The sequence below is a fragment of the Rhinolophus hipposideros genome (assembly GCF_964194185.1).
Source record: "Rhinolophus hipposideros genome assembly, chromosome: 9".
NCBI classification, from domain to species: domain Eukaryota; kingdom Metazoa; phylum Chordata; class Mammalia; order Chiroptera; family Rhinolophidae; genus Rhinolophus; species Rhinolophus hipposideros.
This window is the reverse complement of record NC_138055.1, coordinates 33,596,291-33,624,132: the sequence shown is the minus strand read 5'-3', so window position 1 is coordinate 33,624,132 and position 27,842 is coordinate 33,596,291. Positions and strand designations below refer to the sequence as shown.

The following is a 27,842-nucleotide window of genomic DNA, read 5'->3' as shown; positions in this document are numbered from 1 at the left end:
ACCTCAGAAGCAATATGTATCCAGGTATGCCGCCTAGGGATAAAGTATAGGACGTGATGACTGATATTACAAGGAAATACAGAAACATTTTGGGACATCCATTATCTTTTTGACACCTGCCCACCATGCCTGAGGAATTTCCTGATATCGAAGCTGTGATTCCCACACAGGTGCAGTTATAAAACATCTGTAACAAAATAGAGAAAAGTCCAATTACTGAGGTAAAATTTAAATACAAAGAAAGATAAATGTTTATTTTAAAAGACTGCAGTATGGTATACATGTTTTATATGAATAATAGGGAAAATATTCTTTTATTTTTCTGTTAGGATATATTATCAAACAAAGCAAAATAGAGAGGCGACATTTCATTATCCAAACAGCAGATGGTTGGTCTACAAACTGCAGATCCTACACAACAATCTCTCAGCAAATCCTACCAAATCCAATTGTACTTTATCTCCTCTGCCACTTCCAAGTCTAAACCACCATTATTTCTTGCCTTGATTATTGCAATGATCTTTTCATGCTTAACTTATTTCCACTCTTATCCAACTATCATGTTTTCCACCTAGTAACCAAAGTGAGCCTTGAAAAATGGCAGTCAGATTACATCACTATTCTCAACCTTTCAATGGCTTCTTATTATACTTGTATAAAACCCAAAATGCTTAAAGTGGCTTACACACTGGCGATGATGTAGTTCCTGGATCCTGCTCAGAACTGACTGTTCAATGATTTCCCCTTCTCTCTCTGCTTCAGCCACACACACATGGGTTCCCACTGTGCCCTTGCTGTTTTCTCTGCTGGGCAGCTCTTCTAGACAGCTACATGGCTGGCACACACACTTCAGATCTCTGCTCAGATATTTCATTAAAGAGAGCTTCCATGGCCACCCATTCAAGACAATACCCTTCATCTCTCCACCCTTTCATCTTCACTCCTTATAGTGCTTATTACTACCTATTAGAATATTATATAATCATTTATTTTTAAACTATGTATCACCACTAGAATGTAATCTCTGGCATAAACTGTCTACTTTGACATCATTGTCTATCAAAGGCCTAAAATAGACTCTCATTTTAGACACTCAATAAACATTTGTCAAATAAATAGGCACAATTTAAGGATGTGACAGAATTTATAATGGTCATTAGAAAAAAAATTTCCTAATAAATGAAACTTAACTAAATTTTAGACAGAGAGACAACTATTATAATCCTCTATCAATTTATTTTTGTGAATTCCATGTATGAATGTGTATATATAATGATCTGTCATTTTCATCAGAGAAGAGTTGTGATTTTTTAGATAACAATGGATTAAAGCTGGCATATCTTTTTCAAGGAAGAGTAGCAATATAGGGTTTTTTTTCCCTTTTCTTTTCTTTTCTTTTTTTTTTTTTTTTTAATGCCAGGTAAAGAGCTTTTGAATCTTGATTCTGTCTCTCACTTGATATGTAAGTTTAGGCAAGTACCTTGTATTTCAGTGCTTTAGATCTCAATTGAGAAAAATAAATAAATTAGTACCAATTTACTTGAGGACCATAATGTTTAAATGCAACTTTTTTATTTTTTTAAGCACCTTTCTTAGTCCCTGGCATTCAGTGTCTTCAATAAATGAAGCCCTAATTGTGAAACACCTTCAGGTAGTTTGGGCAAAAGAGCAGTGGCTGAAAAAAACAAAAAGAAAGAAAGAAGTAAGAAAGAAGGAAGGAAGGAAGGAAGGAAGGAAGGAAGGAAGGAAGGAAGGAAGGAAGGAAGGAAGGAAGGAAGGAAAGAAAGAAGGAAAGAAAGAAGGAAAGAAAGAAGGAAAGAGGAATAAATAGGAGGATGGAAAGGTATCGATAGTGAAAACTCAGATTTTAGAGGAGTGGGTAGTCTTATTCACTGTTGCTAGGGACCAATCCTTTCTATTGTAATAAAATATCAAGATAACAATAAACAGAGAGTAAATCCACAAGTGTTACCCTATGTCTGCAGAAGTGTTTGCCTAACCATTCTTATAGTGTTGATAAACACGTGTAAATATACATGTGGTTTAATTTTCACCCTTCTAGGACTGTTAAATACAGGCAGATCTCATCAGCCACCAGTACAAAGTATTCTGACCACTGCTATGCATATAGTAAATAAGAGAAAGAGTATGTGTTTGGGATAGGAATGTAAATGTGTGATTAGAGGAATGAGTATGTTAATAATTGATACACAGAATATCCTTTGCAATTGGTTTTCTACTTACATTTCCAACTTCATCTCTCCCACTCTACAAAAACCCTTATTCCAGCCACCTACTCTTTATCACAAAAAGTGGCTTGATTTCTCAGGCAGAGCTGTCCTAGAACCACCAACCTCCTCACAATTGGATTCCTGATACCTGGGTCTAGACCTCTTGGGCTAGACTTTCTAACACTGGCCTTTATTTGTCCTGTCCCTAATACTTTCAAGGACCACTGGTCTTTGGGTCATGAGACATGGATCCCAATGCAGATCTTATATGATTTTATGACTAATACTTTCATTCAAGGCTAACAGTCCTGAAAAGCAAAAATAAGAGAACTAGACTACATAACTACAAAGCTCCTCAAACCTGTTCCATGATTCTAATTCTTAGCCTAATTCTTTCAGAAACTTTTAGTTCCACTAGTGATGGTTACATTTCCTGTCTCTTCATAAATGGATAAGGGCAGGTAAGAGCCAGGTGTCCTATCAGTGTGACCTGCTTCTGGGTTGGTCCCTGAGCTCCCACAAAACTGTAGTTATGGATTGTAGCAGACACATGGGCACACACTTTATAAAAGATTTCTTACAATAGTTTTTCCACTCCTGGAGGAGTTTTGACAACCAGCAAGACAAGCCGATGCATATGTTATTCCATTTTCACCACACATGGGTTCCCATTTTGTCTCTGAACATTTGCATCTTGAGTTGCAATCTGAAAAGAGAGCTCGTTCATGATAAGACACAGGTTTGGTTCTGAAAAGAAATGTAACAGCATAAAATATTACCTCTTAGCAGGCAGCACCCTATTATTTTTAAAATATAAAAAAGCAATGTTCTTGAGGGATATAAATGACACTGCCAATAAAGTTTTGCCTTTTGGAAATGCAGCTGTCATCAGAAATGCCAGTGTCTGATCGTTAAATGTGAGTCTGCTATTGAACAGCTTTCTTTTAAAGTTATCTTTAGAGGTGTACAACTTCACGTAATATCCTATTCTTGGCTTTTGGCTTGTATTAATATCTATTGCTTCTGGAATCTTCCAATATATTTCAGTGCAAAGATGTATGAAAACGGATAACAAGGCAGAAAAATAATCTTTTAGAGCAATTTACGTTATTACCTTAAATGCATTGCAGTGTGTGTGTGTGTGTGTGTATGTTTAAATTTCCTTCAGAATTTTTATGTGAGTATCAGCAGAACGGACATTGCTAATGGTGTGGTGAAAATAAAAAATAGCCAGGCGGTGAACATTATTTCAACAGACTTTCAATGCTTTTGGGATCCATATATACCAATGCCTGGCCAGCTCATCCAGCTTTTCTCTTTCCTACATATTCTCCCACTGTATGGAGCTCTTCCCTATCTTATATCATCCTTTCTAATTCTATTGCAAGAAGTTTTTCTATGATTTACCTATTTATTTATTTATTCATAAAAAATGTATAGGAAGCCTTCTAAGTGCTTACTTTGGGAGGAGAAAAATGGTTACAAATATGAACTAGCCAATATTTGCCCTCGAGAAACTGGGTATTTTTGGTGGTTTGTTTTGTTTTTTAACAGTTAACTTTACCTAGATTTGATTGTTTTCTCTTTTCTCTCCCTCTTTTTTATTCTCTCTCATTTTCTCTTATCTTCCCTCTTCATCTCTCCCAGAACTCCTTTTCTCTCACTTCTATTTCTTCCTGTCACTTGAATTGCCTAATTCTTCTACTCTTATTCTCCTTGCACTATTCATGTCCCTTTATTCTCCTAAAGGATACTTACTTGCTCACAATGATATGTCTTTTCTATCTTCTCCTAATTTGCTATCCATAGGCCCTTCATAATTCATTTTTTCCTCTTTCATTTTGAACTTATTTATATTCTTATTTTCCTATGCCCATTTTTTTATTTACAAAGGAATTTGAGGGACTTACAACAACAAGAAGAAAATATATACTGTTATGTATACTCAGTGAGGGCTGAAACTATTTGTTTTATTCACTTTCATATCTCTGGCACCAAGAACAATTCCTGGTATCTAATAGGTTAAGAAACAAGATTTCTAGTAAGTCAATCAAAACCAACAAAAAACACAGTATTATAATTTGGAGAAAGAATCACTCATTTTGGACTCTCCCTCTGATAGGCATTTCCTATAATAATTACAATCAGAATTTCTTAATTACTTAATTAATTACTGTAATATTCCATGTGGTAGGGCTGCTGTGGATTTGGTTACCTCAAAAGTCAAAACCAAAGACCTCTGAGAGTCTTCCAATGGAGTAAAAAGGTATTTAACTAGGTCTCCTGAGATGTCACATAGGAATATTTTATCCTATTCACTTCCATAAGGCATTAATTGTTAACTGAGGCTGTTTAGTAGTATCTGAAAGTGTAAATATGTGACTTTGAAAGCCTAGAATCAGGGCACTGTGGATACTGTAGGCTAAGATCATAGAAGGTTAGAGCTGAAAAGAATTTGGGGGGTGATCCTGGACGATTTCTCATTTATCTCATCAGGAAAGTCAGGTCCAAAAGTGGGCAATTTTCTCAAATTTACAGTATTTATTAGAGACAAGTTATATTCCTTCCAGGTCTCTGGATTCTGAATTTGTGTCTCACATCAGACTTATTCTCATTATTGCAGAAGAAAGGTTTCTTCTACTACCATACCTAAAGCTTCTCCACAGTGTTCCTGCTGAATGTCCAGAATGCCCAGAAGTCTTGTGGAACAAAGTGATTCAGGATAATCCCTGGGGAGCATGTTGTATTTTATAAAGCTAATCATTTTATATTACTGAAGGTAAGTTCAATTTATCATCTATGGCACTCTCGAAGCAGTAATTAATTATATACATTTCATGAAGGATGTGTTGACAGTGGAGTAGTTATTTAAAATTTTAATTATGAGTTTTATCAAACATGCCAGAATGTTTACACACAAATTAAATTTTTCCTTCAAAACAGTCAAACTGGGAGGGGAGAGATTTTTTCAGGGATGTTGCCATTTCTTTTGGCTGCTTCCAATAGCAAAGCTGCTCCTAAAGGCTAATTCACTCTTTGCCATTGTTAAGAATATTCCAAAAAAAACATACAATGCAATTTCAAGAGGGGTTTTAGAATGTTTTAAACAATGGTAGCATTATTGCAATGCAGTCATAGTATTTCAAGGTGAATGCTTTCAAGGGTTAGTACTCACTCAATGAATATATTATCTTTTATTGGTTTAAAAATCTTTAATCTTTTATTATGTGAGTATACTTTCAATGTGAATCTCAAAAGTTCGCTGTTGTTGCCTGTTTATGTGCTTGCTTTTTGCTTTGAGATAGCAGGATGTAGAAAGAATTTTATACTCTGAGGATGCTAACTGACTTTTCTAAATTCAGTTTCCATTAAATGGGGATAACAAGATTTATTTCATAAAGGTGCTCTGAGGATCCAAGTGAGATAATAAAAGTTATAGTGTTTTATAAATTGCAAAATACAAAGTACTTGACCACCGTCCATCCACCATGAAAATCACAGGGACAGTTACAGATAGCACAAGGCTTCTACCCTCTTCAGAAACTTCTTTCTATTCCTGTTTACAACTAACATTCTTAATCTACATTGCTGTTACTAAGGCAATGCTACACTTAATTAAGCATAACAGTGCTGTGATAACTTGTAGAAGCAATGGTATGTGAACTGTGTTTTCATTAATTTTTCTGGACATTTTAGGTAACAGACGTACAACTGGTGTTCACTTAACAGCAGGAGAAATCAAGTTAATGAAGGTAATGGAAATTGGAATATGAAGACAAGAAAGATAGATAAGCTTAGATGGAAGGATAGCAAGGGAGCTGGAGAGCAAGCAGTAAGCACGAAGCAACTGAAACAGCAGGACACAGAGTGTAATGTCAGCAGCACTGGACTTCGAGCCACAGGCAGTTTCAGTAAGTTAGGCAGATGCAATCAGGGAGGTCAGCCTGCCCTATAGCAGCAGATATTTTTTCTTGTTTTAAACCAGTAATGTAGAGTTAGGTGGACATACAAAGAGACATACCCTGGGAACTCATATTCAGAGACAGAGTGACGGCAAGACCTCTTGAAAGGAAAGGGCAAAGTATTAGGTTGGTGTAAAAGTAATTGTGGTTTAAAAGGTTAAAAAAATAAAATTGCAAAAACTGCAATTACTTTTGCATCAACGTAATAGTTTCTTCAAGACCCAGTCTTGTATTAAGACAGATTCCACTTCTGGGTATTTATCTGATGAAAATGAAAATACTAATTTGAAAAGATATATGCTCTTGGATGGGTATGGCAGCATTATTTATAATAGCCAAGCTATGGAGGCAACCTAAGTGTCCATTAATAGATGAACGGATAAAGAAAAGGTGGTATATGTGTACACAGTGGAATATTACTCAGCAATAAAAAAGAATGAAATCTTGCCATTTGTGACAATATGGATGGATCTAGAAAGTACTGTGTTAAGTGAAATAAGTCAGAGAAAGACAAATACTGTATATTTTTACTTATATGTGGCATCTGAAAAAACAAAACAAATGAACAAACAAAACAGAAGTAGACTCATAGATACAGAGAACTGATGGTCTGCTAGAGGGAAGAGGGATGGGGGAAGAGGGATAAAAGGTACAAACTTCCAGTTAAAAAAAAAGTAAATCACGGGTATATAATGTACAGCCCAGGGAATATACAAATAGTCAATAACATTGTAATAACTTTATAGGGTAACAGTTGGTTACTAGACTTATTGTGGCATTCACATCGTAAGGTATATATCAATGTCAAATTGCTATATTGTACACCTGAAACTTATACAATGTTGTATGTTAACTACTCTTTAATTTTAAAATAACAGAGTGGTAGATTTTGGAAACTAAGAAACCTAATCACCCACCCTTTACGAGATAGCTTTGGTCGGAGAACATCAATAAATATTATTTTGACCAACTGCAAAAAGGTAAAGAGAGCTGTCACAGGGGTCATTAGGTGAAGGAATAGCATTCTTTCCTGAAACTTCATATGACTTGAGTACAACAGAGACTCTGAAGGGTAACATAGAGAGCATTCTGGTTATTCAGGTGTTCAAAACAAAATTACAAATGTTTCTATGAATGGCACATCTATTTTGTGCCAGTTAAGTACTAATCACTTTCATGTATACTATCTTGCTTAAGTATTACAAAACCTTAAACGAAGTTATTATTTTAAAATGGAAAAATTGAGCCTGGATTAGATCAAATAACTCATACAACGTCTCTTCACTAAGAATAAGATTCTTCACTAAGAATCCCTCTTCACTTGAGGGAAGATTCAAGTTCTGTATTTTCCACTACCAGGTTGCTTGCCTAAGTAAAATGTAAGTTTAGCATTTCTTACATTTCTGTAAGACATTCAAATCCAAAGGAGATGACAGATTTTGGTGACATAATAGCTTCCATCTCATAAGTACTGTCAGCTATTCCACAGTAGAATAAGTCCCTCCCCATAGTTATGATGCTTATAAATAAAAATATTTTATTTTGACACTCTATCAAAAATTAATTTGATTAAGCGAGCTAATCTGTTCAGATTATTTAATAAGAGAACATACCCTTGGTAGGAGACTGTTAGTCCTGCCACATCAGGATTTTCACAGCCCAATGCAAACAAGGAAAGGAATAGGAGGTACCCAAGGACAGATGATCCCAAGTATATTTTTGCAGCTCCACATACACTGATTCTGAACTTTTTCATCACTATTCCCCCAGAGAATATGCCAAGGGCCACTGCAGGTATGTTGATGAGACCTGAAGAACAAGAAAAATAGATCATTTTGCAAATCTCTGAAAGAAATTTGACTGCACTCACACAAACTTTCTAAGGGATTATACAAAACTGTGCACTAGTTTCTGACACATTATTAGACTACTTGTCATTTTAAGTTATAGAAATGTTAATTCACTATCATCTACTGACACATATCAAGAGAGTTTGATGACTGTCTAGGCTATAGTTTAATGATAACACAACTGACAGTCTCAGAGTTCTGCCTACACAATGTCTAGCACAGGGCTTGAAATCAATAAGCACTGAATGTGTCACTGAATTAATGTCTTTCTGGTCCAATCTCAGACTAGCAGATACAATCAAGTGACAATTAGGGGACTTGCTAATGTTCTTTACGGTTGTGCATAAAAACATATAGGCACATGGAATGTAAGGGAATTAAACAAAAATCTTGGTTCTATTTTCTGATCCAAACAAAATTTATTTTTATTGACTCAACTCTTAGCCTCTTAGTTGGTATCCTTTCTAAAAACAACAAAACAATGCATTATTCGACTACTTCTATATTTGTTATTTGATTACGATTTACCAACCACTCAGCTAAGTGTTTGATAGAATATCAAATTTACTCTTCACCACAATCTTATGCAATGGGCATATTATTTTTCTCACTTCAGAGAGACATTTGTTCATGGTCATGGTTAGTGAGAGGTAAAATCAGGTTTGAATACAGGGAATCCAATGTCAAGTCTCATGCTTTCAATCGCTGTTATACTACCTCTCTTTCAAGAGACAGCATTCTTGATAAAGAGATGTGCAACCTCATTAGTAACCAAATAAATGTGACTTAAAAACAACACTAGGAAAGTGGTTGAGTTTGGACTCTAGAGATCTAACTGCCTGAGTTTGGACCTCAGTTTACAATCTAATAGCTGTGTAACTGCAGGTGATTCTCTGAACTTCCCTAAATCTGTCTCTTCACCTGTATTATAGAGCTAATAATAACGTTGTTGAGGTGATTAAATGACATGAAAAGTTCTTAGCACAGTGTCTGGCACAAAAATATCATTCAATTAAGTTGTTAATATTTTGATCTATCAGATTCACAAAGATGAAAATATTGTGGAGGGGGAGTGGTGGTGGTGGTGTGGAACATCTCTATGTTAGAAAAGATGGAAGGAGAACTGACCCTGGGTGGTGAACACACAATGTGATATACAGACGATGTATTACAGAATTGTACACTTGAAACTTACGTAATTTTACTCTCCATTGTCACCCCAATAAATTTTAATTAAAAAAAAATACCTTCTGACAATAACAACAAAGAAAAGACACAGAAAGGGGCACTTCGGTACTGTGCTGGTTGAATTTTAAATTGGTAAATAATTCTAGAGAAGAGCAATCCGGCATTAAACTAAACAATAAACAATTTCTCTGCTAATTAGAATTTATTTTTATAATGTCTACTCATCAATCACTGATGTCCACATTATCTATAAATTGTGAACTAACACATTTTTTTCCCAAATAAAAGGGCTGAAGCTTGTAGACATTCTGGCCAACAGATAAGGTTCAAATATGAGCTGAGCATCTCCTGTGGTGAACAATAATCACAAGTCTCCCCATCTCTGACTCACACCCCAATGTGACATCATTAAAGAAAAATTAAAAACTAACATGTAGGGATAATGAGATGCAAAGTAACTTTCTTTTTTTCCCTTTGTTTCTTTGTTTCCTTTCTTTTTAGATTTATATGTTCCGTCTCCTAACTAAACTTCCTAGAACCTAAGATATCAAATATCTTTGGTTAGCTATTGCATTACTTTGTTTTTAAAATGCTTTCATCATGAACTGATAGATGATAAGGACTTTTTTTTCATTTTTTTGTTTGACTATACATTAACATTAAAATTATTACAAGCCACCTTGAAGGGGTATGATCATGAAATTAATGAAACTGAAAAAAGAAGAGATGCTAATTTTTGCTTACCCAGCGGAACTGAGGTTTGTGGGTATGGCAAGTGGCAGAGATGAGGGTATACTGGGCCCCTGAAGAGCCAATCCTGAGCTAAGAGTCACCGGATTGTTATTTTTTTAAAAAAGAAAATAATATAACAAACCTGGTTATTCATGAGCCAAGTTAATAAATGCTAATAACCCCAATTTTTCTGATTGTTTAAATAGGGCGATATATAAAACTGGTTCTCCCTCTGTTTCAGGTTCCATCTTCCTTTCCAAGAACTGTGCTCTGCTTGGATTTGATGTGTATCATTTAGAGCCCCGTTTTTACAAACATATGAATCCCTTGTCATGAATCCAAACCTGACAAAAAATAGCAGAGTCCTATTCTCTCTCTCAGTTTATCCGCCAAAAGGGGTTTATGGAAAAATTATCTTCTAAAAACCACGCTCTGAACTAAAACCTGCAGAGAAGGTGCTTAGAATTTCATTTTATTTTGCAAAGTACCAAGCAACCTGGTAAGCAAACTTGGGGCTTAGGCAGTCAGAGCACAAAGAATACCCTTTGTTTTGTAAGCTCCATGCTGTGCTAGATTCCACCAACCTTCTCCTACGGCCTAGAAGAGCCTGAACATCAAAATGGGATTATTCTAGGAGCATTGCTCCCCTGGTGTGATTGTTAAAAATCTGCAACATCCTCTCCTCATTGACATTCTTTTAGAAGCCCATGTTCTCTTGAAACTTCCAGGAAATTTCATGTGTTCTCTTGCCTCCAAGCTCTTCTGCACAAGATATTTGCTTTGTCTGATACAATGTCCTTCCAAACCTGTAGCCCACTTCCCATCTTTTAACACCTCCTACCCTTTTGTTCTTGATTTAAGTACTATCAATACCTTCTTTTAGAGAATTTTTTCTGAGTCCAAGGTCAGGTTTATTCTCCCAGAGTACTCTGGGATTCCCCTAATTAGAATACTTAAAACTGCCTCCTCCAGCCGTGTGGTGCCTCCAGGAGACACATCTGGAATAAGGATTCACAAGTCAGTCATCAAAATCCATTTCTTCCTGCAACTTGAGGCCATTTTCACAGTCCCGTAGGCAGCAGCATTGGTACTTATCACAATTACCTGTTGTCTCGTTTGCATCTCTCACCCTTCAATCTAACCTTCAAGGCAAGAACTGTGCTCATCGTAGAATCCTGGGTTCCTCGCAGTTTTTCATTAAAAAAGTATTAAAGAATAAACTGTAGTTGAACCAACTACATTTTATTCATTTATAACATTTCTTCTGGATATATTGTTGCCTTATTTCAAGGTAATAAATTATAACAGATTACAAAAAAAAAGTTTAGTAGAATATTTCAAATATACTGCTAGCTTCATTCGCCCTTTCAAATTCCCTAGGGTCTATAAGCTGTCCATGCTGGGTCAAGCTGATGGCAAATTTCCTGAATATCAGATGAGATGTGCTTCTTGCCTCCCAAAGTTTCTTAGAATTCTTTCATCTTAGGTATTTTCAAGATATTTAATGAGATAGAAATTTCTCTCTGATGTCTCATTACGAACGTTTTCCACTCACACCATAAAATGTACTGATCTTAAAATGTTTACCATCTAAATATTCCAAATGGGAATATTAGTTGTAATTTATAGTAACATCTGCAATTGATTTCAATTTGTTTTATAGGTTTTCTTTTGAATTTTATATATTTACCCAAACATCAAATAAGCGAAAAGAAATGTTAGCTAACTTACAATTATTATTTCATCATACCCATTCAGGTTCAAGACCCAGTTCTTTGTTATTATCCTAAATTAGAGTCTTGACAACTGTGTTAAGTGTTTTGAGATGGTCAGCACAATTAGAACTAGAGTATAAACGGGAAACTTTGAATTCCACACAGATGTATTATATAGCCTTAGCCATTGAGATGAAATAGTAATGAGTTATAATAACAGCACTTTGGGATGTTTTTAGAGCTTCTCTCCCAGTGAAGTAAAATTCCATATGATATAATGAACCTCACAATATTACTCTAATGTTGGAAGAAATAAGTATTAAAATCTGAATTTTACAGAGAGAAAAATGCAAGGAAAAATTTATGGGAATTTTCATACTCATATAGCTAATTGTGGGTAAAGAAGTAAAATTAACCATCCTTCTTGGGCATAATAAAAATATATTTTTCCTCACAAATTATCTCACATCATCTCACATTTTATATATTTGTAGACTCTGGTTCTTTATTCATTTCTTCATGTTTTTCTTTGAATTGTCAATCTTTTTCTTACTGACTTGTAATAGTACTATACTTTTCTCTTGATACAAGTTCTTTATTGAATATATATTATAATTATTTTCTCACAGACTTCAATTTGCCTTTCTACTCTTCTAATGGTGAGCTTCTTAATTTTAAGTCCAATTTTCTATCTTCTCTTTTTTCATTAATGCTATTTTAAGCCTCTTTTAAGAACTCTTTTCCAAACCCCAAAGCCATGAAAACGTTTTCCTTATGCTTCTACTAGTAACTTGTTTTAACTTTTACGTTTAGATTATAATCAATTTCAATTTTTTTTTTGATGTAATGTAAAGGAAAAGGTCAAGTTTCATTTATCAAAATGAAAAGAACGTTGGAGTCTCCTCTCATAAAAGGGTATGTTAAAAAATTGTATATATTTTATGCCTTGAAAGAGTAGCATTAAATTACATTCATGGACTAAAGTAACTAATCCAGGTTTTAAAAGTATCCAATTAGTTGCAGGGTAGTGTTTATATATTTGTAGACTCTGGTTCTTTATTCATTTCTTCATGTTTTTCTTTGTTCTTTAATATCTTTCTCATTATTGTTTGTATTGCTCTGCTAGAAACACGGCCCCTTTAAATAATGCAATCAGAAAGGTCTTTTGACTGAGCAAATAGAAACTTTGCTTTGTAAATGAACACCTTTTACCTGTCCAAATACTCCCTTTTTTTTTATGATCCTAGAAACCGTTCAGGTAAAATGTCCTGTTATGAGATATTGGCTACATTTGAAACACAATATCCAGTATTAACAACCTCCTAATAAAATGTATGCTTGACCTATATGATATTCTCATGGTCACTCATCCATAGTTGTGAATAATTCTTGCTAGAAAGTTGTACCACAGACTATGTAAATATTTTACTCTGCTAGATTATTTTCACTCACTTGTTGACTTCCTATCTAAGATGCCACACCTTCAGTCTAAATACTGGCATAAATTTCCCTAACTATAGTAAGGGTTAACAAGATGCAGCTGATAGTACCTATTGGAAAGCATGAGCATACCAATAACAAAGTTGGCCTTAGACGTAGACTGCCCATACTGTTGTTCAATGTATTTTGGTTTATACGTCACCATGCCAAATAACGAATTGAACTGAACAGTACTTGCACACAAATATAAGAAGTATACTGGATTTCCAAAAAGATTCTTTAGTGATGGAAGAAAATCTGTAAGACAAAAATAACATGGAGTAATTAAAGACAGTGTCACCCTTGGCAGAAGATACAGCCTTGGTGGCAGGGCTTAGATGGCTGAGTCCCATTATCATAGTTAACAAGAACATTTATAGTGTGGGACACACACACACAGACACCCACACACACACAGACACACACACTATGAAGATTAAGCCATTGGCACAAGTCAAGGCTGAGATCTGGCCAGGGTCAGATGTAAACATAGGCACTTGCTTTTACAGGCATACAATTGAGATTATAGTTAGAGGTATAAATCAGACAGAAACAGATTGCTCTAACTGATATAAGTAAAAGGCAAGAGGAATGAAACTATTGCCTTACTACAGAGCTGGTAGCTATAGGAAGGACATTAAGAACTTCAGTTTTCTGATCTCTATTTTTCAAAATTGGATCATGGTCACAAGAAAAGGAATATGAACATTATCTCCATTTAATGTATGAACTTGAATGTCAGAAATGAGCTTTGGCTTTCTTCCTTCTTCCTTTTATGCAGCCAGTTAGAAATGTGAAGATTTTCTATAAATATAAATATTGCTTGCTGGGGCCGTCCAGGAAGGAATATTGCTGGACCAACTGACGGGGTCCAATCTTCCTCATGGCCACATGTTTCTATGTGGAGGATATTCACTAGAACACATCTGGCCTTTTGCCTCACACCACATTCACTCCAGTCATCATTGGTGGGAGTCATACACTGGTACACATTTCACAAATGGGTGTATCTCATCTGTGAAAAGGCCTCAAGTGCTGAAGATTAACTTTTGTCTTTTCTGTCCACCCAGGCTGATGTGAAGCAGCATTCTTGGGTCAGGGTAGCTGCAAGGTCTAAACTGAGGAGGTGTGAGGGTGGAATATCAATCAGCAAGGAAGGTTACCAAGATTTTGGGTCATATTCTTCAATTGTTTTCCAGTAATAAAACTGATTTTTTAAATCTTCATTTCTGCTCTCTGTATAGTTTCTCAAATTTTTCTGAACACATGAAGGGAAGACAGATATTATTTAAAGATTCCTATAAAGTCCAAACAGGAAAACTGAAAGTATTTCAAAATCAAAGAGAGTCTGGCTTACCTCTTGCCATTTCCATGATTTTTGCTTTTTCTCCAAGGGGTGTTTGGTAATCTGTGTGATCATCCATAATAAACTTGGATTTCTCAGAGGAGGAATTGGAATCCTCTCTACTTCGGGGTCTCGGAATACTCTTTGGTAAACACCAGAAAGGTACAGCTGCGAGGAGACTTAGGATTCCCGCTATTAGATAACCAAGCCACCAGGCGCCTACCCACTGGGGATCTTTTGGGGTAATGGTTATGTGATCTGAAAGAGAGAGAGGATGGCTAAATAGCATATGCAGCAAAGCTACTGTGTTAAAATAAGCCTCTTAAAAAAAATTCCTAGCATTAACTCTATCGCGTTATAAAAATATCTAATAATTCACATATAACTTTTTCTACTCTGAATGTTACTATCTTGTACTTTGAAGGAAAGATATTGTTTCTGGAGCATGACCCTTTCTTTTTTTGTTCCTTAGGTTAGAAGTATAGCGTGTAAAAGGGGACCCACAGTTTTAAAACTCCGCTCTGGGGTTCTGCAGAGGGGCCTAGGACCCATGGCAGTAGGAAAGCAACATGTGATGGAAGTTTTGAGGGTTCAAAACCTTCTGAGAACTACAGCACCTCAATGCCACTTACATCCGATTTACATATTGAACATTTGTCTAAGATTTTACTCAAAGAAAGAGTTATGTCCTGTACCCTGTGGCCCAAATACAGTCTGAACCACTCCAAATCCTACTTATGAAATGATGTTTAATAATACTTTAGAGCTATTCTAGGTCTGGAGCAAGATAGTATGTGTAAATAAAATGTCACTATCTTATTCATTAAAAAACGTGTTGTGTTTTTTTTTGACACTATTTCTCATTTGAGTAAAAGGTAAGCATTGACAAAGTTTTGTGAACCAAGCTAAGTGGGGTCATATATATGTATATGAACCTGTGAAAGATATTACTGTACTTCACCTCCTCCACACTCCATGAGAGCAACAAGAGTAGCACATGTTTTTGACAACTAGGCTCAATTGCTACTGCATTATTCTTGGTAAAATGTTTATACCAGTTTATCACTGCATCTTCATTGTTTCCATTTGATCATTTCTCTCTGTACCACTCATCACACCTATGCTTTCTTATCTATATCAGTCTTTATGACTGGATTTTACAATTCAACAAGTATAGGAACTTAAATATTTTGTCCACTGTGGTAAAACAGAACCTGGGATAGAGCAGATATAAAATAAAATTTGGAGGTTAATTAATTAATAAATGAATACATAAATATTTTTTTTGGAATATAGCCTGCAGTTTGATTGAAGAACAACTAGTGCAAGAGTTTTGTAATCTATTTTAACATAACGATTTGTAAATGCAATTCCAGAATTTAAAAAAAAATGAAACATTTTCTTGTTTCTAACTGCTTTCTTAGACAGCTCCAAAAAACCACAAAAAAAACAAACAGAAAAATACTATCTATTTCTAGGGGCTACATCTCACAAGAAAAGAAACAAATTACTAGCTATGGAAAGATTTTGTCTCCCATTTATTCTCTGCACAAATACTCTCCCAGAGGGAAAGCTAGTCTCATTATAGTATGCCTCCACCTAAAAAAAGATTTGTACAGTAAAGAAGGACATTTTGGTTGCCAGAAGACTTTCAATCCTTGGTCTTTCTGGCAACTCTACAAATACATTATCAATTGATGTGACTGTAAGAAATGTTGATACACCTGAAACCAACAAGAGCCAACAAGTAGTCACAGTTTTTAGTCTAAAATATGCTGGAATGCCTTTGAACTGGCAAACCAGAAGTGAAAAATGATACATTTGAATAACAAACCATGGGTCATCCAGTTCTAATCACCACCTATTTTTCATATTCCGTTTATTACTGTGGATGATGATTTATCAATGTTTTTCACGAATTATTTTTATTTTATAAATGATTACAATCTTGTAATTTTATAAAAAGGCAATTTGATATTTTCTATACATTCCATTAGAAAATTACAGTAACTAAAATAAATAAATAAATAAAAATAAGTTCCCTTACCTAGATTTACAAAGCCAATGTCAACATACAGTTTGGCACATAATGAGCCTAACAGGAAGCCAAAGATTGGTCCTATAATTGCAACCGTCTGCACACACCCTGCACACACACAGAAAAATTAAAAATAAAAAAAATAAAAAAAAATAAGGTATCATTTCTTTGCTTTTGTAAATTAAAAAAAAATAAACAAGAAATGTGAATGAGATCCAATTAGTAGCTGAACGTATTTCATCAGCTCTTTCCTTAAGTGTATATAATTTGTCAATTTTTCAACCTCATTGAGTTAGGAAATAAGTTCTTCTCACCTATGGAATAAGAATGAACACTTTTAAGGCATTAGTTACCTCTTAATAAGGAAATAATACCAGGACTCTGAAGAAGTTTATTTCCCCAAATGGAGCAAACTTTACTCCCTAGGATTAGATTCACCCACTGATAAAAATCATAATTATACTATTTGACAGTGTTTCAAAAACTTTTTTATGGGTGGTTAAGCATAAAGCTTGTTTTGATATTAAAATTGATTTCTTCCACCTTAGTGAAAAAATGTATGTGTTCAGAACTTCAGTGGGACCATTTGTGAGAACAGTAACCATGTAGATACTGTTCTCACCATTTGTGAGAACAGTAACTATGTACATAGTTATGTAGAACAGTAACTATGTATGTGGATATATACATACACATATGTGTGTGCACATGTATATGTATACATATCACGTAAATGCAGCACAGTTAGCCCAATAAAAAGAACCTATGAAATCTGAAGTCTGTGACGATAGTTACACTATGTCACACATCATTGTAATTGAGCTCACAGTTATTTCCTTTTAATCTTATGTTCTTTCCATAATGCGATAGGTCCTTCTAATTGAAGCTTTTTTTATAATTCAAGTTCTCAATATGGACTTCAGAAATGTGTGAACAGAATAAAGGAAATGGATATGAAGTAAAAAACCTTCTACACTCTATGAGGTTTAGAATGGAGTTGAGAAAACCAGGTATCCTGATTCCCAAGAAGATAAATAAGATGGGCATTACCAATATAGAAAGCTGCATTGTCTTCACTGGCAAAATCATCAAGGTAAGCAATGCCTAGAGGCTGAATGGGAGTTTCTCCAATTCCACGAAGAAGGTTCCCCAGGAAAACATAAACCCACATGGAGGAGCTGGCATCAATTTCACATTCTTGAAAGGAAAACGAGAGGATTGACATGAGATTACTATCAAAGTTAAATATTTATTCTGCATTTCTACAAATTGTCCTAAAATTGGGTTAGAATGCAGAAGTGAAATATGCAATAGCTATAATTTGAAAGGACTTTGAGCAAGATTGGGGAATGTTTTGTAACTTCAATATTTTAGGTAGTGTAAATCCTGCAGAGAATTTGACCAAGGAACTCTACTGCTTCATGTTCCTGTTCCCTCATTCCTCATTTGCTCTCTTCTTTTTATTTAATACTTACACTAAATTCTTGGAATTTCTATACTCCAATAACATTCAATATCCTGTCTGGGACAAAACACAAAATTTTGAACAATGGCTTTCCTTGCCATTATCTTTAAACTCTTTTAGTTTTCAGCAGAAATCACTTGTAATTTTATTGCTGACCAAGTTTTACATATAATTCAAAATTTTATACGGGTGATACTTTAACTTCAGGTAGCACTGCCTATAATTACAATTGTTTGATAGTGAATAACCATATTTAGGACTAATGTTTAGGAGACAAATTCATATAAAAATTAAAAACCCTATATGCTTCAGAAGTATAATTATTCCAACAAAAAGAACCTCCGACAGTATTTTTAGAGTGAAATTAAAAACTAACAATTTTTAAATGCTTTCATAAAACCCATGTCTTAATATGATCATTGGAAGTCAGATAATTACTCCCATAGCATAAATGAAATATACTTTGAAAACTTTATTCATGTTAATAAAAGGGTTACTATTAACAACCCCCAACAATCACCTTTTCTGAATGCCCCCTCTCTGCCAGACATGGAGCTAAGAGGTTTGTAGGCATTTTTAAACTGAATTCTAATAACCCTATGAGGTAGAAGTTTTTTTTTTTTTTCACCTATTAGTAACCCTTAAAGTAATTTTTCAATGTGAAGTGTGTGTCATGAAGAACTAGGGTGACTGCCTTCTTGTGGATGAATCAGACCATGTAACAGAAAAAAAAAGCACCGTGCAGTCATATTACTTCTTGTTTTGATTCTGTCGTTTCTACAAATGTAGCCAAGTGACCATGGGTTTTTCATTTATCTTCTCTGGATTTCTTTCTATTCCACTCTCCAAAATATACTGTGAATTCCTTTTCCAAAAATTGATCCTAATGTCAATTCTAGCCCCAACTTGCATGCTTCTAAGAAGCTTATTGGTAGGGAAGCCTTGTAGATAAGTAGAGACACCTTAGATCTGTGCTTTCCAATACAGTAGCCACAAGTCACATGTGGCTATTAAAATTTAAATTAATTAAAATTATATAAAAATCAAAATTCAATTCCTCCATCACACTAGCTATATTTCCAATACTTGATGTCACATGCAGCTAATGACTATTGTATTGGACAGCATAGATATAGAGCATTTTCGTCATCACAGAGAGTTCTGTTGGACAGCTCTGCTCTAGGGTATCATGGGGGAAATGTCTGTGAAGCGTTTTTAAGAAAGGTCCCATATGTAACCCTCTATTGTCTTTAGGATGAGCCTTGTGTTCCCTATGTCTAATGTTCACAAATGTCTACGACTTTAAAGGAAAGGAAAGGATTGAGTTGTGAATCTTATACTCTGTTCCTGCCTATTAACCTGTCTATTTGCATTAAAAACATTTTCGTTCCCTGCCTCTAAACCCCATGTTTCTATTTGTAACATTAAAGGTTTAAATATTTCCTAATTAGTTGTATCTTCATGTATATTATGCATCTTCTCTGACTGTCAAAAACAAAAACAAAAGATCTTCAATGACTGTATCTTGTGTACAGATGAAAGTCCAAACTCCTTGGCTCAGTTCCTTGCCTCTTTATGTGGATATTAATTAAATGCATTACCCATTATATTGTTTTTTTCCATTTATTCAGCAGATATTTAAAATGTCAGTCACATTTTAGGCCCTTGAGATAGTTGGTGAACAAAACTCAGAAATTCCCTGCCCTCCCTAGCTTTCATTTTAGTGGGGGAGACAATAAATGGAAAATGTAATCAGGAAATTAAAATCATAAAGGAGTACTATGGAAATACACATTTTCATAGACATTTATATATATTACATTGAGGAAGCTTCTGGTGTAGGGGAAATACTTCTGAAGGCAATCTTTTGGTGCATCCTCAGCTGGCGGTGGTAGGTGGATGACTGGCGGTAGCGTCTCTGGCACAGGGAACACACATAGGGCTTCTCTCATGAGCCAGGAGATTGGTTCTGTGGCTGAAGAACATTGTGCACGTGCTGCACGTGAAAGACTTCTCTCCTGCATGAAGCTTCTGATGCACATGTAAGTCTGAGGCCTGGAAGAAGCCTTTGTCACACTCGGCACAAATAAATGTCCTCTGGTTATTATGTCTTCTCTGGTGGACTTTTCACCGAGAGAAATACCTAAAGATCTTGGGACACTCCTCACACTGGTATGACTTTGGGGCTCTGTGGAATCTTTCTTGGTGCCTCCCACACCTGGAATTTCCCGGATTGCTCTGGTGAGTAGGAACAGGCTCAGGGGTGACCTGGTCTGGCTTGGAGACAGATGCTGGTCCCATCTCCATAAGGACACCTTGATAAGAGGGTCCCTTCAGGGACCTTTCCTGGGACCTGGAGGTGCCTAGACTCGCTCTTCTGGAGCTGAGTGGATTCTCCAAAGAAACACCTCCGTCTTCAGGCCTAGAACAGCTCTCTTTCTGGATAATGAGTAGGGAAGGTGTTTGATTGCCTTGACTAGAAACACTGTCATTTATGTGACACATTTCCAAAGAAATGTCACCATTTTCTTTATCTTCATCTCCTTGTCCTGTTTCCAGGAAAATATCTTGGGGAGTCCAGGAGGGTGTCCCATGTTCACTCCTGTTGGGGTTCTTGCTGAGAAGTGTTTCTTGAAGTCAACAATGACTTCTCTTAGGTGCATATTCTCAGAAAAGAGGGCTTCCTGTCCTTGCATGTGGACATGGACTAAATCAGGGGGCTTCATGTAATCATCACTCAGGTCTTCCAAGAATTTCTCCAGGTTTCTGCCACTTGACTCCCATTTCTCCTTCAATGTGGACGTGTCACTGTAGTGTCTATTGATCATAAACTGTTCCAGGACCAAACGAGATATAATTTCATCCTTGCTGTTTTTCTGGCCATGAGTGAAATGACTTACAGATTCTTTGCAGTTCTTGACTTGCATGTAAGTTACTGCCATTTGGAAATACAAATAAGATGAGCTCAGTAATCGGGAACTCAGAGATTCCCTCTCGTTCCTGGATGGCACATCGTTGGCTGGGTTTAAGCTCTAGATTTTCTGACCCAGGATCATTCCTTGATGGTTCACCTTGACATGAGAATCTGAGATCTAAAGCCATTCTTGACATGGATTCTCAGAGATTAAACTTCAGCAATTCAATTTCTGCTGAGTTGTTTGAGGATCTGTTTCAACAACTGGTGGATGCTTAAAGAGTGCAAGCTCCTTGAGAAGACTCAACTTCAAACTGGGTAATCCTGGACCCAAGGCTGAGCTGCTGTGTGACTTGACTGCCTCTGCACTGGGTTCATCTGATTCCCCCCATTATAATGTTATGTTTATTATGTCCACCCCACTTTCTCCCTCTCATATTTCTATACTTCTTTTAATCCTTTGGCACGTCCTTTCATTCAAATAGCCAGACCTCTGGTGTTCATTGCCCAGGAAAAGGACATCTCAAAAGAAAGCATTAATAAGCATAGTAGAGGAGTGAAAATGTTTTGTGGTATAGATAAAAGATTTGGATGGATAGCAGGTATATAAAAGAAAGGCTTCCACAATGTCTTTATAGAAATTGGTTCCCAGGGTAGGGATAGGGAGTGAGACGGGTGTGGTGGGGAGGAAACATTGAGCATACTGATGCTGAAGGGCTGTGGTGAGAGGGTATTTGAGATGCTGCCTGTGCAGCATCCCAGAGACGTGGCAAACATCTTTGGGTAGATCTTTGGACTCCATGAATGAGAAGAACCTGTGCCACACTAGCCAGGTAGAGCCCAGGGAGGTAGCAAGATCCCCAAACATGAGACGGCTGCACAGTATAGCTAAGCATTCCTGCCTTCAGCTACTCATAGGGATTTCCAATGTCTAGAGTAACACAGAAGACATGGTTCCCATGAGCCCAAGGGTGGCTCATGCATAGCCTTGCTGTGCAATTTGCCACATAGAACTCTTATCATTCTAACAAAATTCTCCTACTCCAATCTTTTGTGGAAAGTAGAATTATTTCCATGTTTCCAAGATTGTCACTTCTGCATTAGAGAGAGCTGTTGTGCTAAAAAAGGCATGGACATGGACATAAGATGACCCCAAGGAGATATGCATGACCAAACACTGTGGCCAGAAGAATTAGAAAGCTAAACTGACAGGGCAGGAATATCACCAAGAAACACCCCCACTCACAACTCCCTCCTCTACTATTATGTAAGCTCCATAGAATGTAAGTAGCCCCTGGGAAAAGGGTGAAAATTAGGGACAAATTGACAGATTAAGTTTTTGCCATTCTGATGAAAAGGGGTTGAACACAGAAATTAAATTGTGTTGTGAGGGAAAACATATTTCTTTCATAGCTGAGCAATGGACTGAGATTTATACAATCTAAACAAGTTTTACCCTGAGTTCACAGCTTACCTTATTTGGAATCACTAGAAGATTTTCTTAGTTACCTGACAGTTAATGCTCTTTATCCCATAAGATCTGATTGTCTATGTATTTTCTTAGGGTCTCATCATATACTGTTTTATATTCTAGAAATTTTTATGGCACTATAATATCTCAATTTAAGTAGTAAAGATTTTGACAGCAAAAATCATATAGCTACTTTATTCATACTAAAGCACATAGAAAGTCTTTAAAAAGAAAGCTTGCTTAGTTAATAAAGTAAAAACAAAATCATTTACCAGTATTTATTTTGGTATGTGAGTTTTCCATAACTGAGATTGGTAATTGACTGTTTGACTCCAGGAGACAAGGAGAGATGGTAAGAGTCGAATTGGAGAGAGAAGAATACCTTTCATATTTGTACCTGTATAAAAAGAACATTTTCTTCACTACTATAGATTCAACATCATGCTAAAATTTTTATACATATATCACATGACTCATTTGGGTACTTGTCTGAGTTCACAGCTATCCCTAAATCTGAATCACAAAACAAAACCATCATTTAAAAGCAAAGTTTTCTGAACAGATAGCCAGAAGATCTGCTTCATAGGTATTATACCATATCTGAACAAATTACCCAATGTAGTAAAAGAAAACACAATACTTATTCATAGAGGCTCATTTTAATATAAAATAATGACTATAAGTCACATACTCCCTGGCTGAGGAAATATCCAACACTTGACAAAATCGTGATTAACTCTGAGTCAGAGAAAAACTAACAATTTAACAACCATGGCCACTGGCACACTGTAGTTAGTTGTAAATTTCGTAGAACAATTGCAAAGCTGATTCCAGAGAAATGATAATGATACATGGGCTTTTTGAACCATTTACCCAGATGGTATCTTTCTTCTTTACAGTATATTAACCTGGCTCTAAGTTACTACTAATTCCACCCTTTCCTCTCTTTATAAGGTTACAGTGGCAGCTGGATTGAAAAGCCAATGCTGAAAGGTAGGACTGTGATAATTTTATCAACAGTTCCCTAGCACCACACTCCCTCTCAAATTACCCTTCATGAGCCAATTTCTCTGCTCCTCTTGCACCTGTCAAAAAAGAGGTACCTGATAGAAGGACATCACAACATCATCTTGATTCTCATTTCATTCTAGTACTATATGACCAGATGATAGTACTCATAGTAATGTTTTTGAAATGCTAATAGTAAAAGCCGATTCATCATGGTAAGGAAAAGATGTACTGAGTTATGAAAATATGTAGGTTAATAAATGGGTTACTTTATATCAGTTTTGCACAACCTACACTTCAGTGGGTCCATGAACCCCATTAGAAAAGTAAGAACATTATTATATGTATGTGAGTATTCAAGGGAAGAAGTTCATAGTTTTTATCACTTTTATCAATGGTTCCCTGACCAAAAGAGGTTAAGAACCATTTAATCAGGATAACGTTTTTTTTTTTTCTTTTAATTCTTAGCTACACAGAAGAACATTTAGCATGGAAATCATGGTAAATATAATTTCCTTTCTTTAATAATTCCAGAGATACCAAGGACAAAGCCTCCAGGCTCTTAAAGTGAGTGTCAATAGTGATTGTGCAGCATTTTGAAAATTGTTAATTATTTGAGCTTTCTCAGTTCAATCTATCAAAAGGCAACTATTCCAAGCATAATTATGTAGGTTTTGAATAAATGGAATTTCATGTAAGTTCCACCTTTGTCACTAATTACTATATGTGACACTTTAGAAATATCAATTAACCTCTTCAATTTTCTTGTAAAACATCGGCTTTAGATGTGGTTTGTGACTATTTAGGCTTTGTTAGATAAGAGACAAAGAAGTGATTGAACAGGGGCCAGTGGTATAAATGCTTTTAAATCCAGTTTTTCAGTTCTAACCTGATTCACATCCTGCCTGACATAATCTTGATTCTGATGCAAGAAATTCTGCAGTAGCTACAGAGAGCTCTATCACTACAGATACTATTTTAAATAGTCTCCCTGCTTCCAAGTTTGCCCCGTCAGAATTAGTTTTTCCAAGCAGTAATCATCATGACCCTTCAAAAATATTAGTCAGATCATGCCACTATGCTCAAAACTGTCTACTGGCTTCACATCTGCTTCCGAGGAGAAGCTAAAGTCCTTGTAATTGTTTGGAACCTTACTACTCAAGGTGTGGTGTGCAGACCAGTAGCATCAGGGGAGTTGAATCTGGAACCCCACCCCAGAGCTACTAAAGCAGAATCTATATTTTACCAAGAACCTCAGATGATTCAAATGCCCCTTAAAGTTTGAGATACAACCTTCTCATTTTCTCCCATTTTCTTTTTCTTCTTTTTTTTCTCTTTGGAAAATACTTTATTTCATAAAGATAATACCATATTTTGGAAAGATTTTAGTAATGAGTCTTCAAAACATCACATCACTTTTAAAGGGAAGAGATGGAGAAAAGATCATTCCTTTACCTTTTATCACCTATTATAAGGCTGATGTTGCTTTTCTTTGTTCCTGTTCCCATTTCCTTTTACACCTTCCTTGTGCTCATCCCACTTCAGTCACACAGGCCTCCATGTAGTTCACTGACACACCAGACCCCCTCCTGCTGTAGGAACTTTGTATTCACTGTTCATTTAGCCTCGAATCTTCTCGCACAGATGTCTGCATGGCTCTCCCCTTCATCTCTTTTGGTCATTCCCAAATGTTACCATATCAGTGAGCCATCTCCGGACAATCCTTCTTTAAATTGCAACCCTCCACCCTACACATGCTCCTTATATGCTTTCAGTGGGTTTTCTCTATAGCTATTAACATTATCTGGTATGTTATATCATTATTTATTTGGTTGTTAACTGCCTGTCTCCTCATAAGATCCATGAGAGCAGAGATTTTTGTCACTACTCTATACCCATTATTTGGAAAAATAATCAATATATTAATCAATTTGTTAAATTCAAGAGTCAGATGAATTAACACACATAAAGCTAAACACAGCCTGATGGGGGCAGGTCCTCAATAATTGTTATCCATTATTGATTAATATTATTTGTTGGTCTTCAAGGGCATTTCTGCTAGGTGGACAGAATATAGTAAGTAGTCTTTTAGAGAACAAAAGTTACATTTTGGACAAGTACCCAATTAGTGATTAATCCTGTGGAAGGTTAAAAATAAGTTATTGTAATAACCCTTAGTGGATAGCAAATTTCATGAGGGAAAGAACTGTGTGTGTGTATTTTTGTTTTATTTCATCTTTTTATCATTGAAGTAGCCCCATTTCCTGGCACAGTATCAGACAACTGGCAGATACTATATAATGAATGAACAAATATATCTATCAACATGTACAAAATGGTAGTTAAGAATCTATATTTGTTCCTTTGTCATCCTTTGTCAGCACTAGCCTGGCTGCCTAATTGGCCTTCCCTTAGATACACTTCTCTGTCTGATTTTCTTATACTGGTATTTTATATTTATCATTAATTTGAAGTAACAAAATTATTAATCTGAATGAAACACCTTTAAGACAAACCATTCATGCTCTGTGGTTAAAACCATGGGGCTTAATTATCTAAGGAGGATCGATAACAATATACACAGTAGTGACACAGCTACTACTAGTTATGTCTGGAAACTTGGTAAGCATTTTACTGTGTCATCTCATTTAATATTTGCAACATTATAAGTTAGGTATTATTTTTAACAACTATAATACCCATTTTAAGATGTACAAACTGAGGCCAAGAAAGAATAAGTAATATGCCCAAGGTCATACAGGAAAGCTACTGATCCACTTCAGAATAAGTTAAGACAAGGATCAAGGACTTATCTATCTTCCGCAATTACTCTAAAATTTTTAGCTTTTTAAGTAGTGACCCTCTCTTTTCCACCTCAGAAAACTTGTACGGAGGCTCAATGACTAGAACAGATAACAGTTGCAAGACTGTGGGTCAAGCAGGTGAATTGAAGGCTCATTTCCTCTGTGTTCCCCTTTGCCTCCTCCCTTTGGCAATGGTCCCATATAACACCTTGGTAGAATCTCAGTGATCCAAGCAAACTTCTGCCCTGTGGAAAGGAGGCCACATAAGTGTACGAAGAGTAGGCAGTGGTCCTGAATCCACAGATCCTTTTCCAAGTAAAAATGAAGGGGCCAGGGAAACCTCCTAAATAGGTAGCTAAGATCCACACAGAGGATTCTCTGCATTACCTTCAAAAATGGGCCGCAGAGGTCAAAATATGACTATATTTATATAAGTGATCTGAGAATCCGAGAAAAAGTTTAGAACAGATCACTTCAAAGTCTCTCCATTTCCAGCTCCGATGTCACGATACAATGATCTACGGTGGGCAATAAAGTATTTCTTGATGTATAATTAAAAAAAAAAAAACATTCTCTTGTGTTGAAACCTTTTGATAGTCACTTCTCTGAGATGGCAATAGGTAATCACAGAGAAGGGAAGCAACGTGGATATGCATGAAGTCAGAATACCTGTTTTAGGATTCCAGTTCTATAATTATAAGAGATCCAACCTTGAGAAAGTCACCAGACTCTCTGAGTCATGAACCTTAGCTATAAAATAAAAAAAAAAAAAGATAAATGATGTTCTCTTACCTCGCAGGTTATTGTAAGGGTATGATGTAATAAAGTTGAAATAAATGATATAAGAAATAAACGATATCATAAATGATAGAATAAATGAAATAAATGATATAATAAAGGTGAAACTTTTGAAACTATTAAAGTTGTATGCAAATATTAACAAAAGTAGCAAAAGTAGACTTCAGAGTTACAGGACACAGGCACCCCATTTCTACAGAGAAAGTCCTAGGAGATAGTTTTTGGACATTGAATACTTATTTGAGTGGATATATGTCCCTAAGTCAATGATCTGCCAGTCAAGTGTATCAAGATCCAGCATATTGTTAGCAGTGTTAATTTATTACCCATTTGACACCCATTTGACATTTAACACATGATATATTAATTTATTTTTGCTTATATATTTTGTGTCCACAGCTAAATTAAAGCATTTGAATGAAAGCATATTGGTGAAAATTTTCCTTTAATTTTGTTCACAATTATACATAGTAATATATAAGATACTTTTTTGCAGATTATTTAATTACAAGTAAAATTATAAGTGTTCTGGAATTTTGCCCAAAGAGGCTGCAGTAAAAAAGAGATAAACTATCGTGGTTTAAACCATGGGCTATTTTCTTAAATTTAAATAATTAATTATAAACATAAAAAAGGAGACATGCAGTTGGTTAAAGTGAAAAAAAGATGATTGCTTTAGACTTACTGTTCCATGAAGAACTGAGGCATTGCAATGAGCAATGTTCCTATTCCCATGATTAGGCACCCTGCTCCAATTATTTTTGGCCTATGAAGTCTGGCTCCAAAGTAGCTAACAAGTGTTATAACTAAGAGATTCCCTTTGGGGAAAAAAAATAAAATGT

The 27,842-nt window shown here is 35.7% G+C and overlaps 1 protein-coding gene and 1 pseudogene across 5 annotated transcripts in view; both read right to left on the bottom strand.

Moving 5' to 3' along the window:
• SLCO1C1 (solute carrier organic anion transporter family member 1C1) overlaps positions 1-27,842 on the bottom strand; it is a 64,060-nt gene that overhangs the window by 13,411 nt on the left and 22,807 nt on the right. For all 4 annotated transcript variants that reach the window (XM_081059548.1, XM_081059546.1, XM_081059547.1 and 1 more), the window contains 9 exons: positions 27,686-27,818; positions 22,663-22,787; positions 17,591-17,737; positions 16,550-16,648; positions 14,515-14,760; positions 13,251-13,415; positions 7,807-8,002; positions 2,813-2,978; positions 3-187 (listed from right to left, as the gene is read on the bottom strand). In XM_081059548.1, coding sequence (XP_080915674.1) covers positions 3-187; positions 2,813-2,978; positions 7,807-8,002; positions 13,251-13,415; positions 14,515-14,760; positions 16,550-16,648; positions 17,591-17,737; positions 22,663-22,787; positions 27,686-27,818 — 1,462 coding nt within the window. The remainder of the gene's footprint in view (positions 1-2; positions 188-2,812; positions 2,979-7,806; positions 8,003-13,250; positions 13,416-14,514; positions 14,761-16,549; positions 16,649-17,590; positions 17,738-22,662; positions 22,788-27,685; positions 27,819-27,842) is intronic.
• Positions 19,822-21,107, bottom strand: LOC308502159 (zinc finger and SCAN domain-containing protein 4-like; annotated as a pseudogene). The gene has a single exon. The product of its transcript is annotated as a zinc finger and SCAN domain-containing protein 4-like (transcript).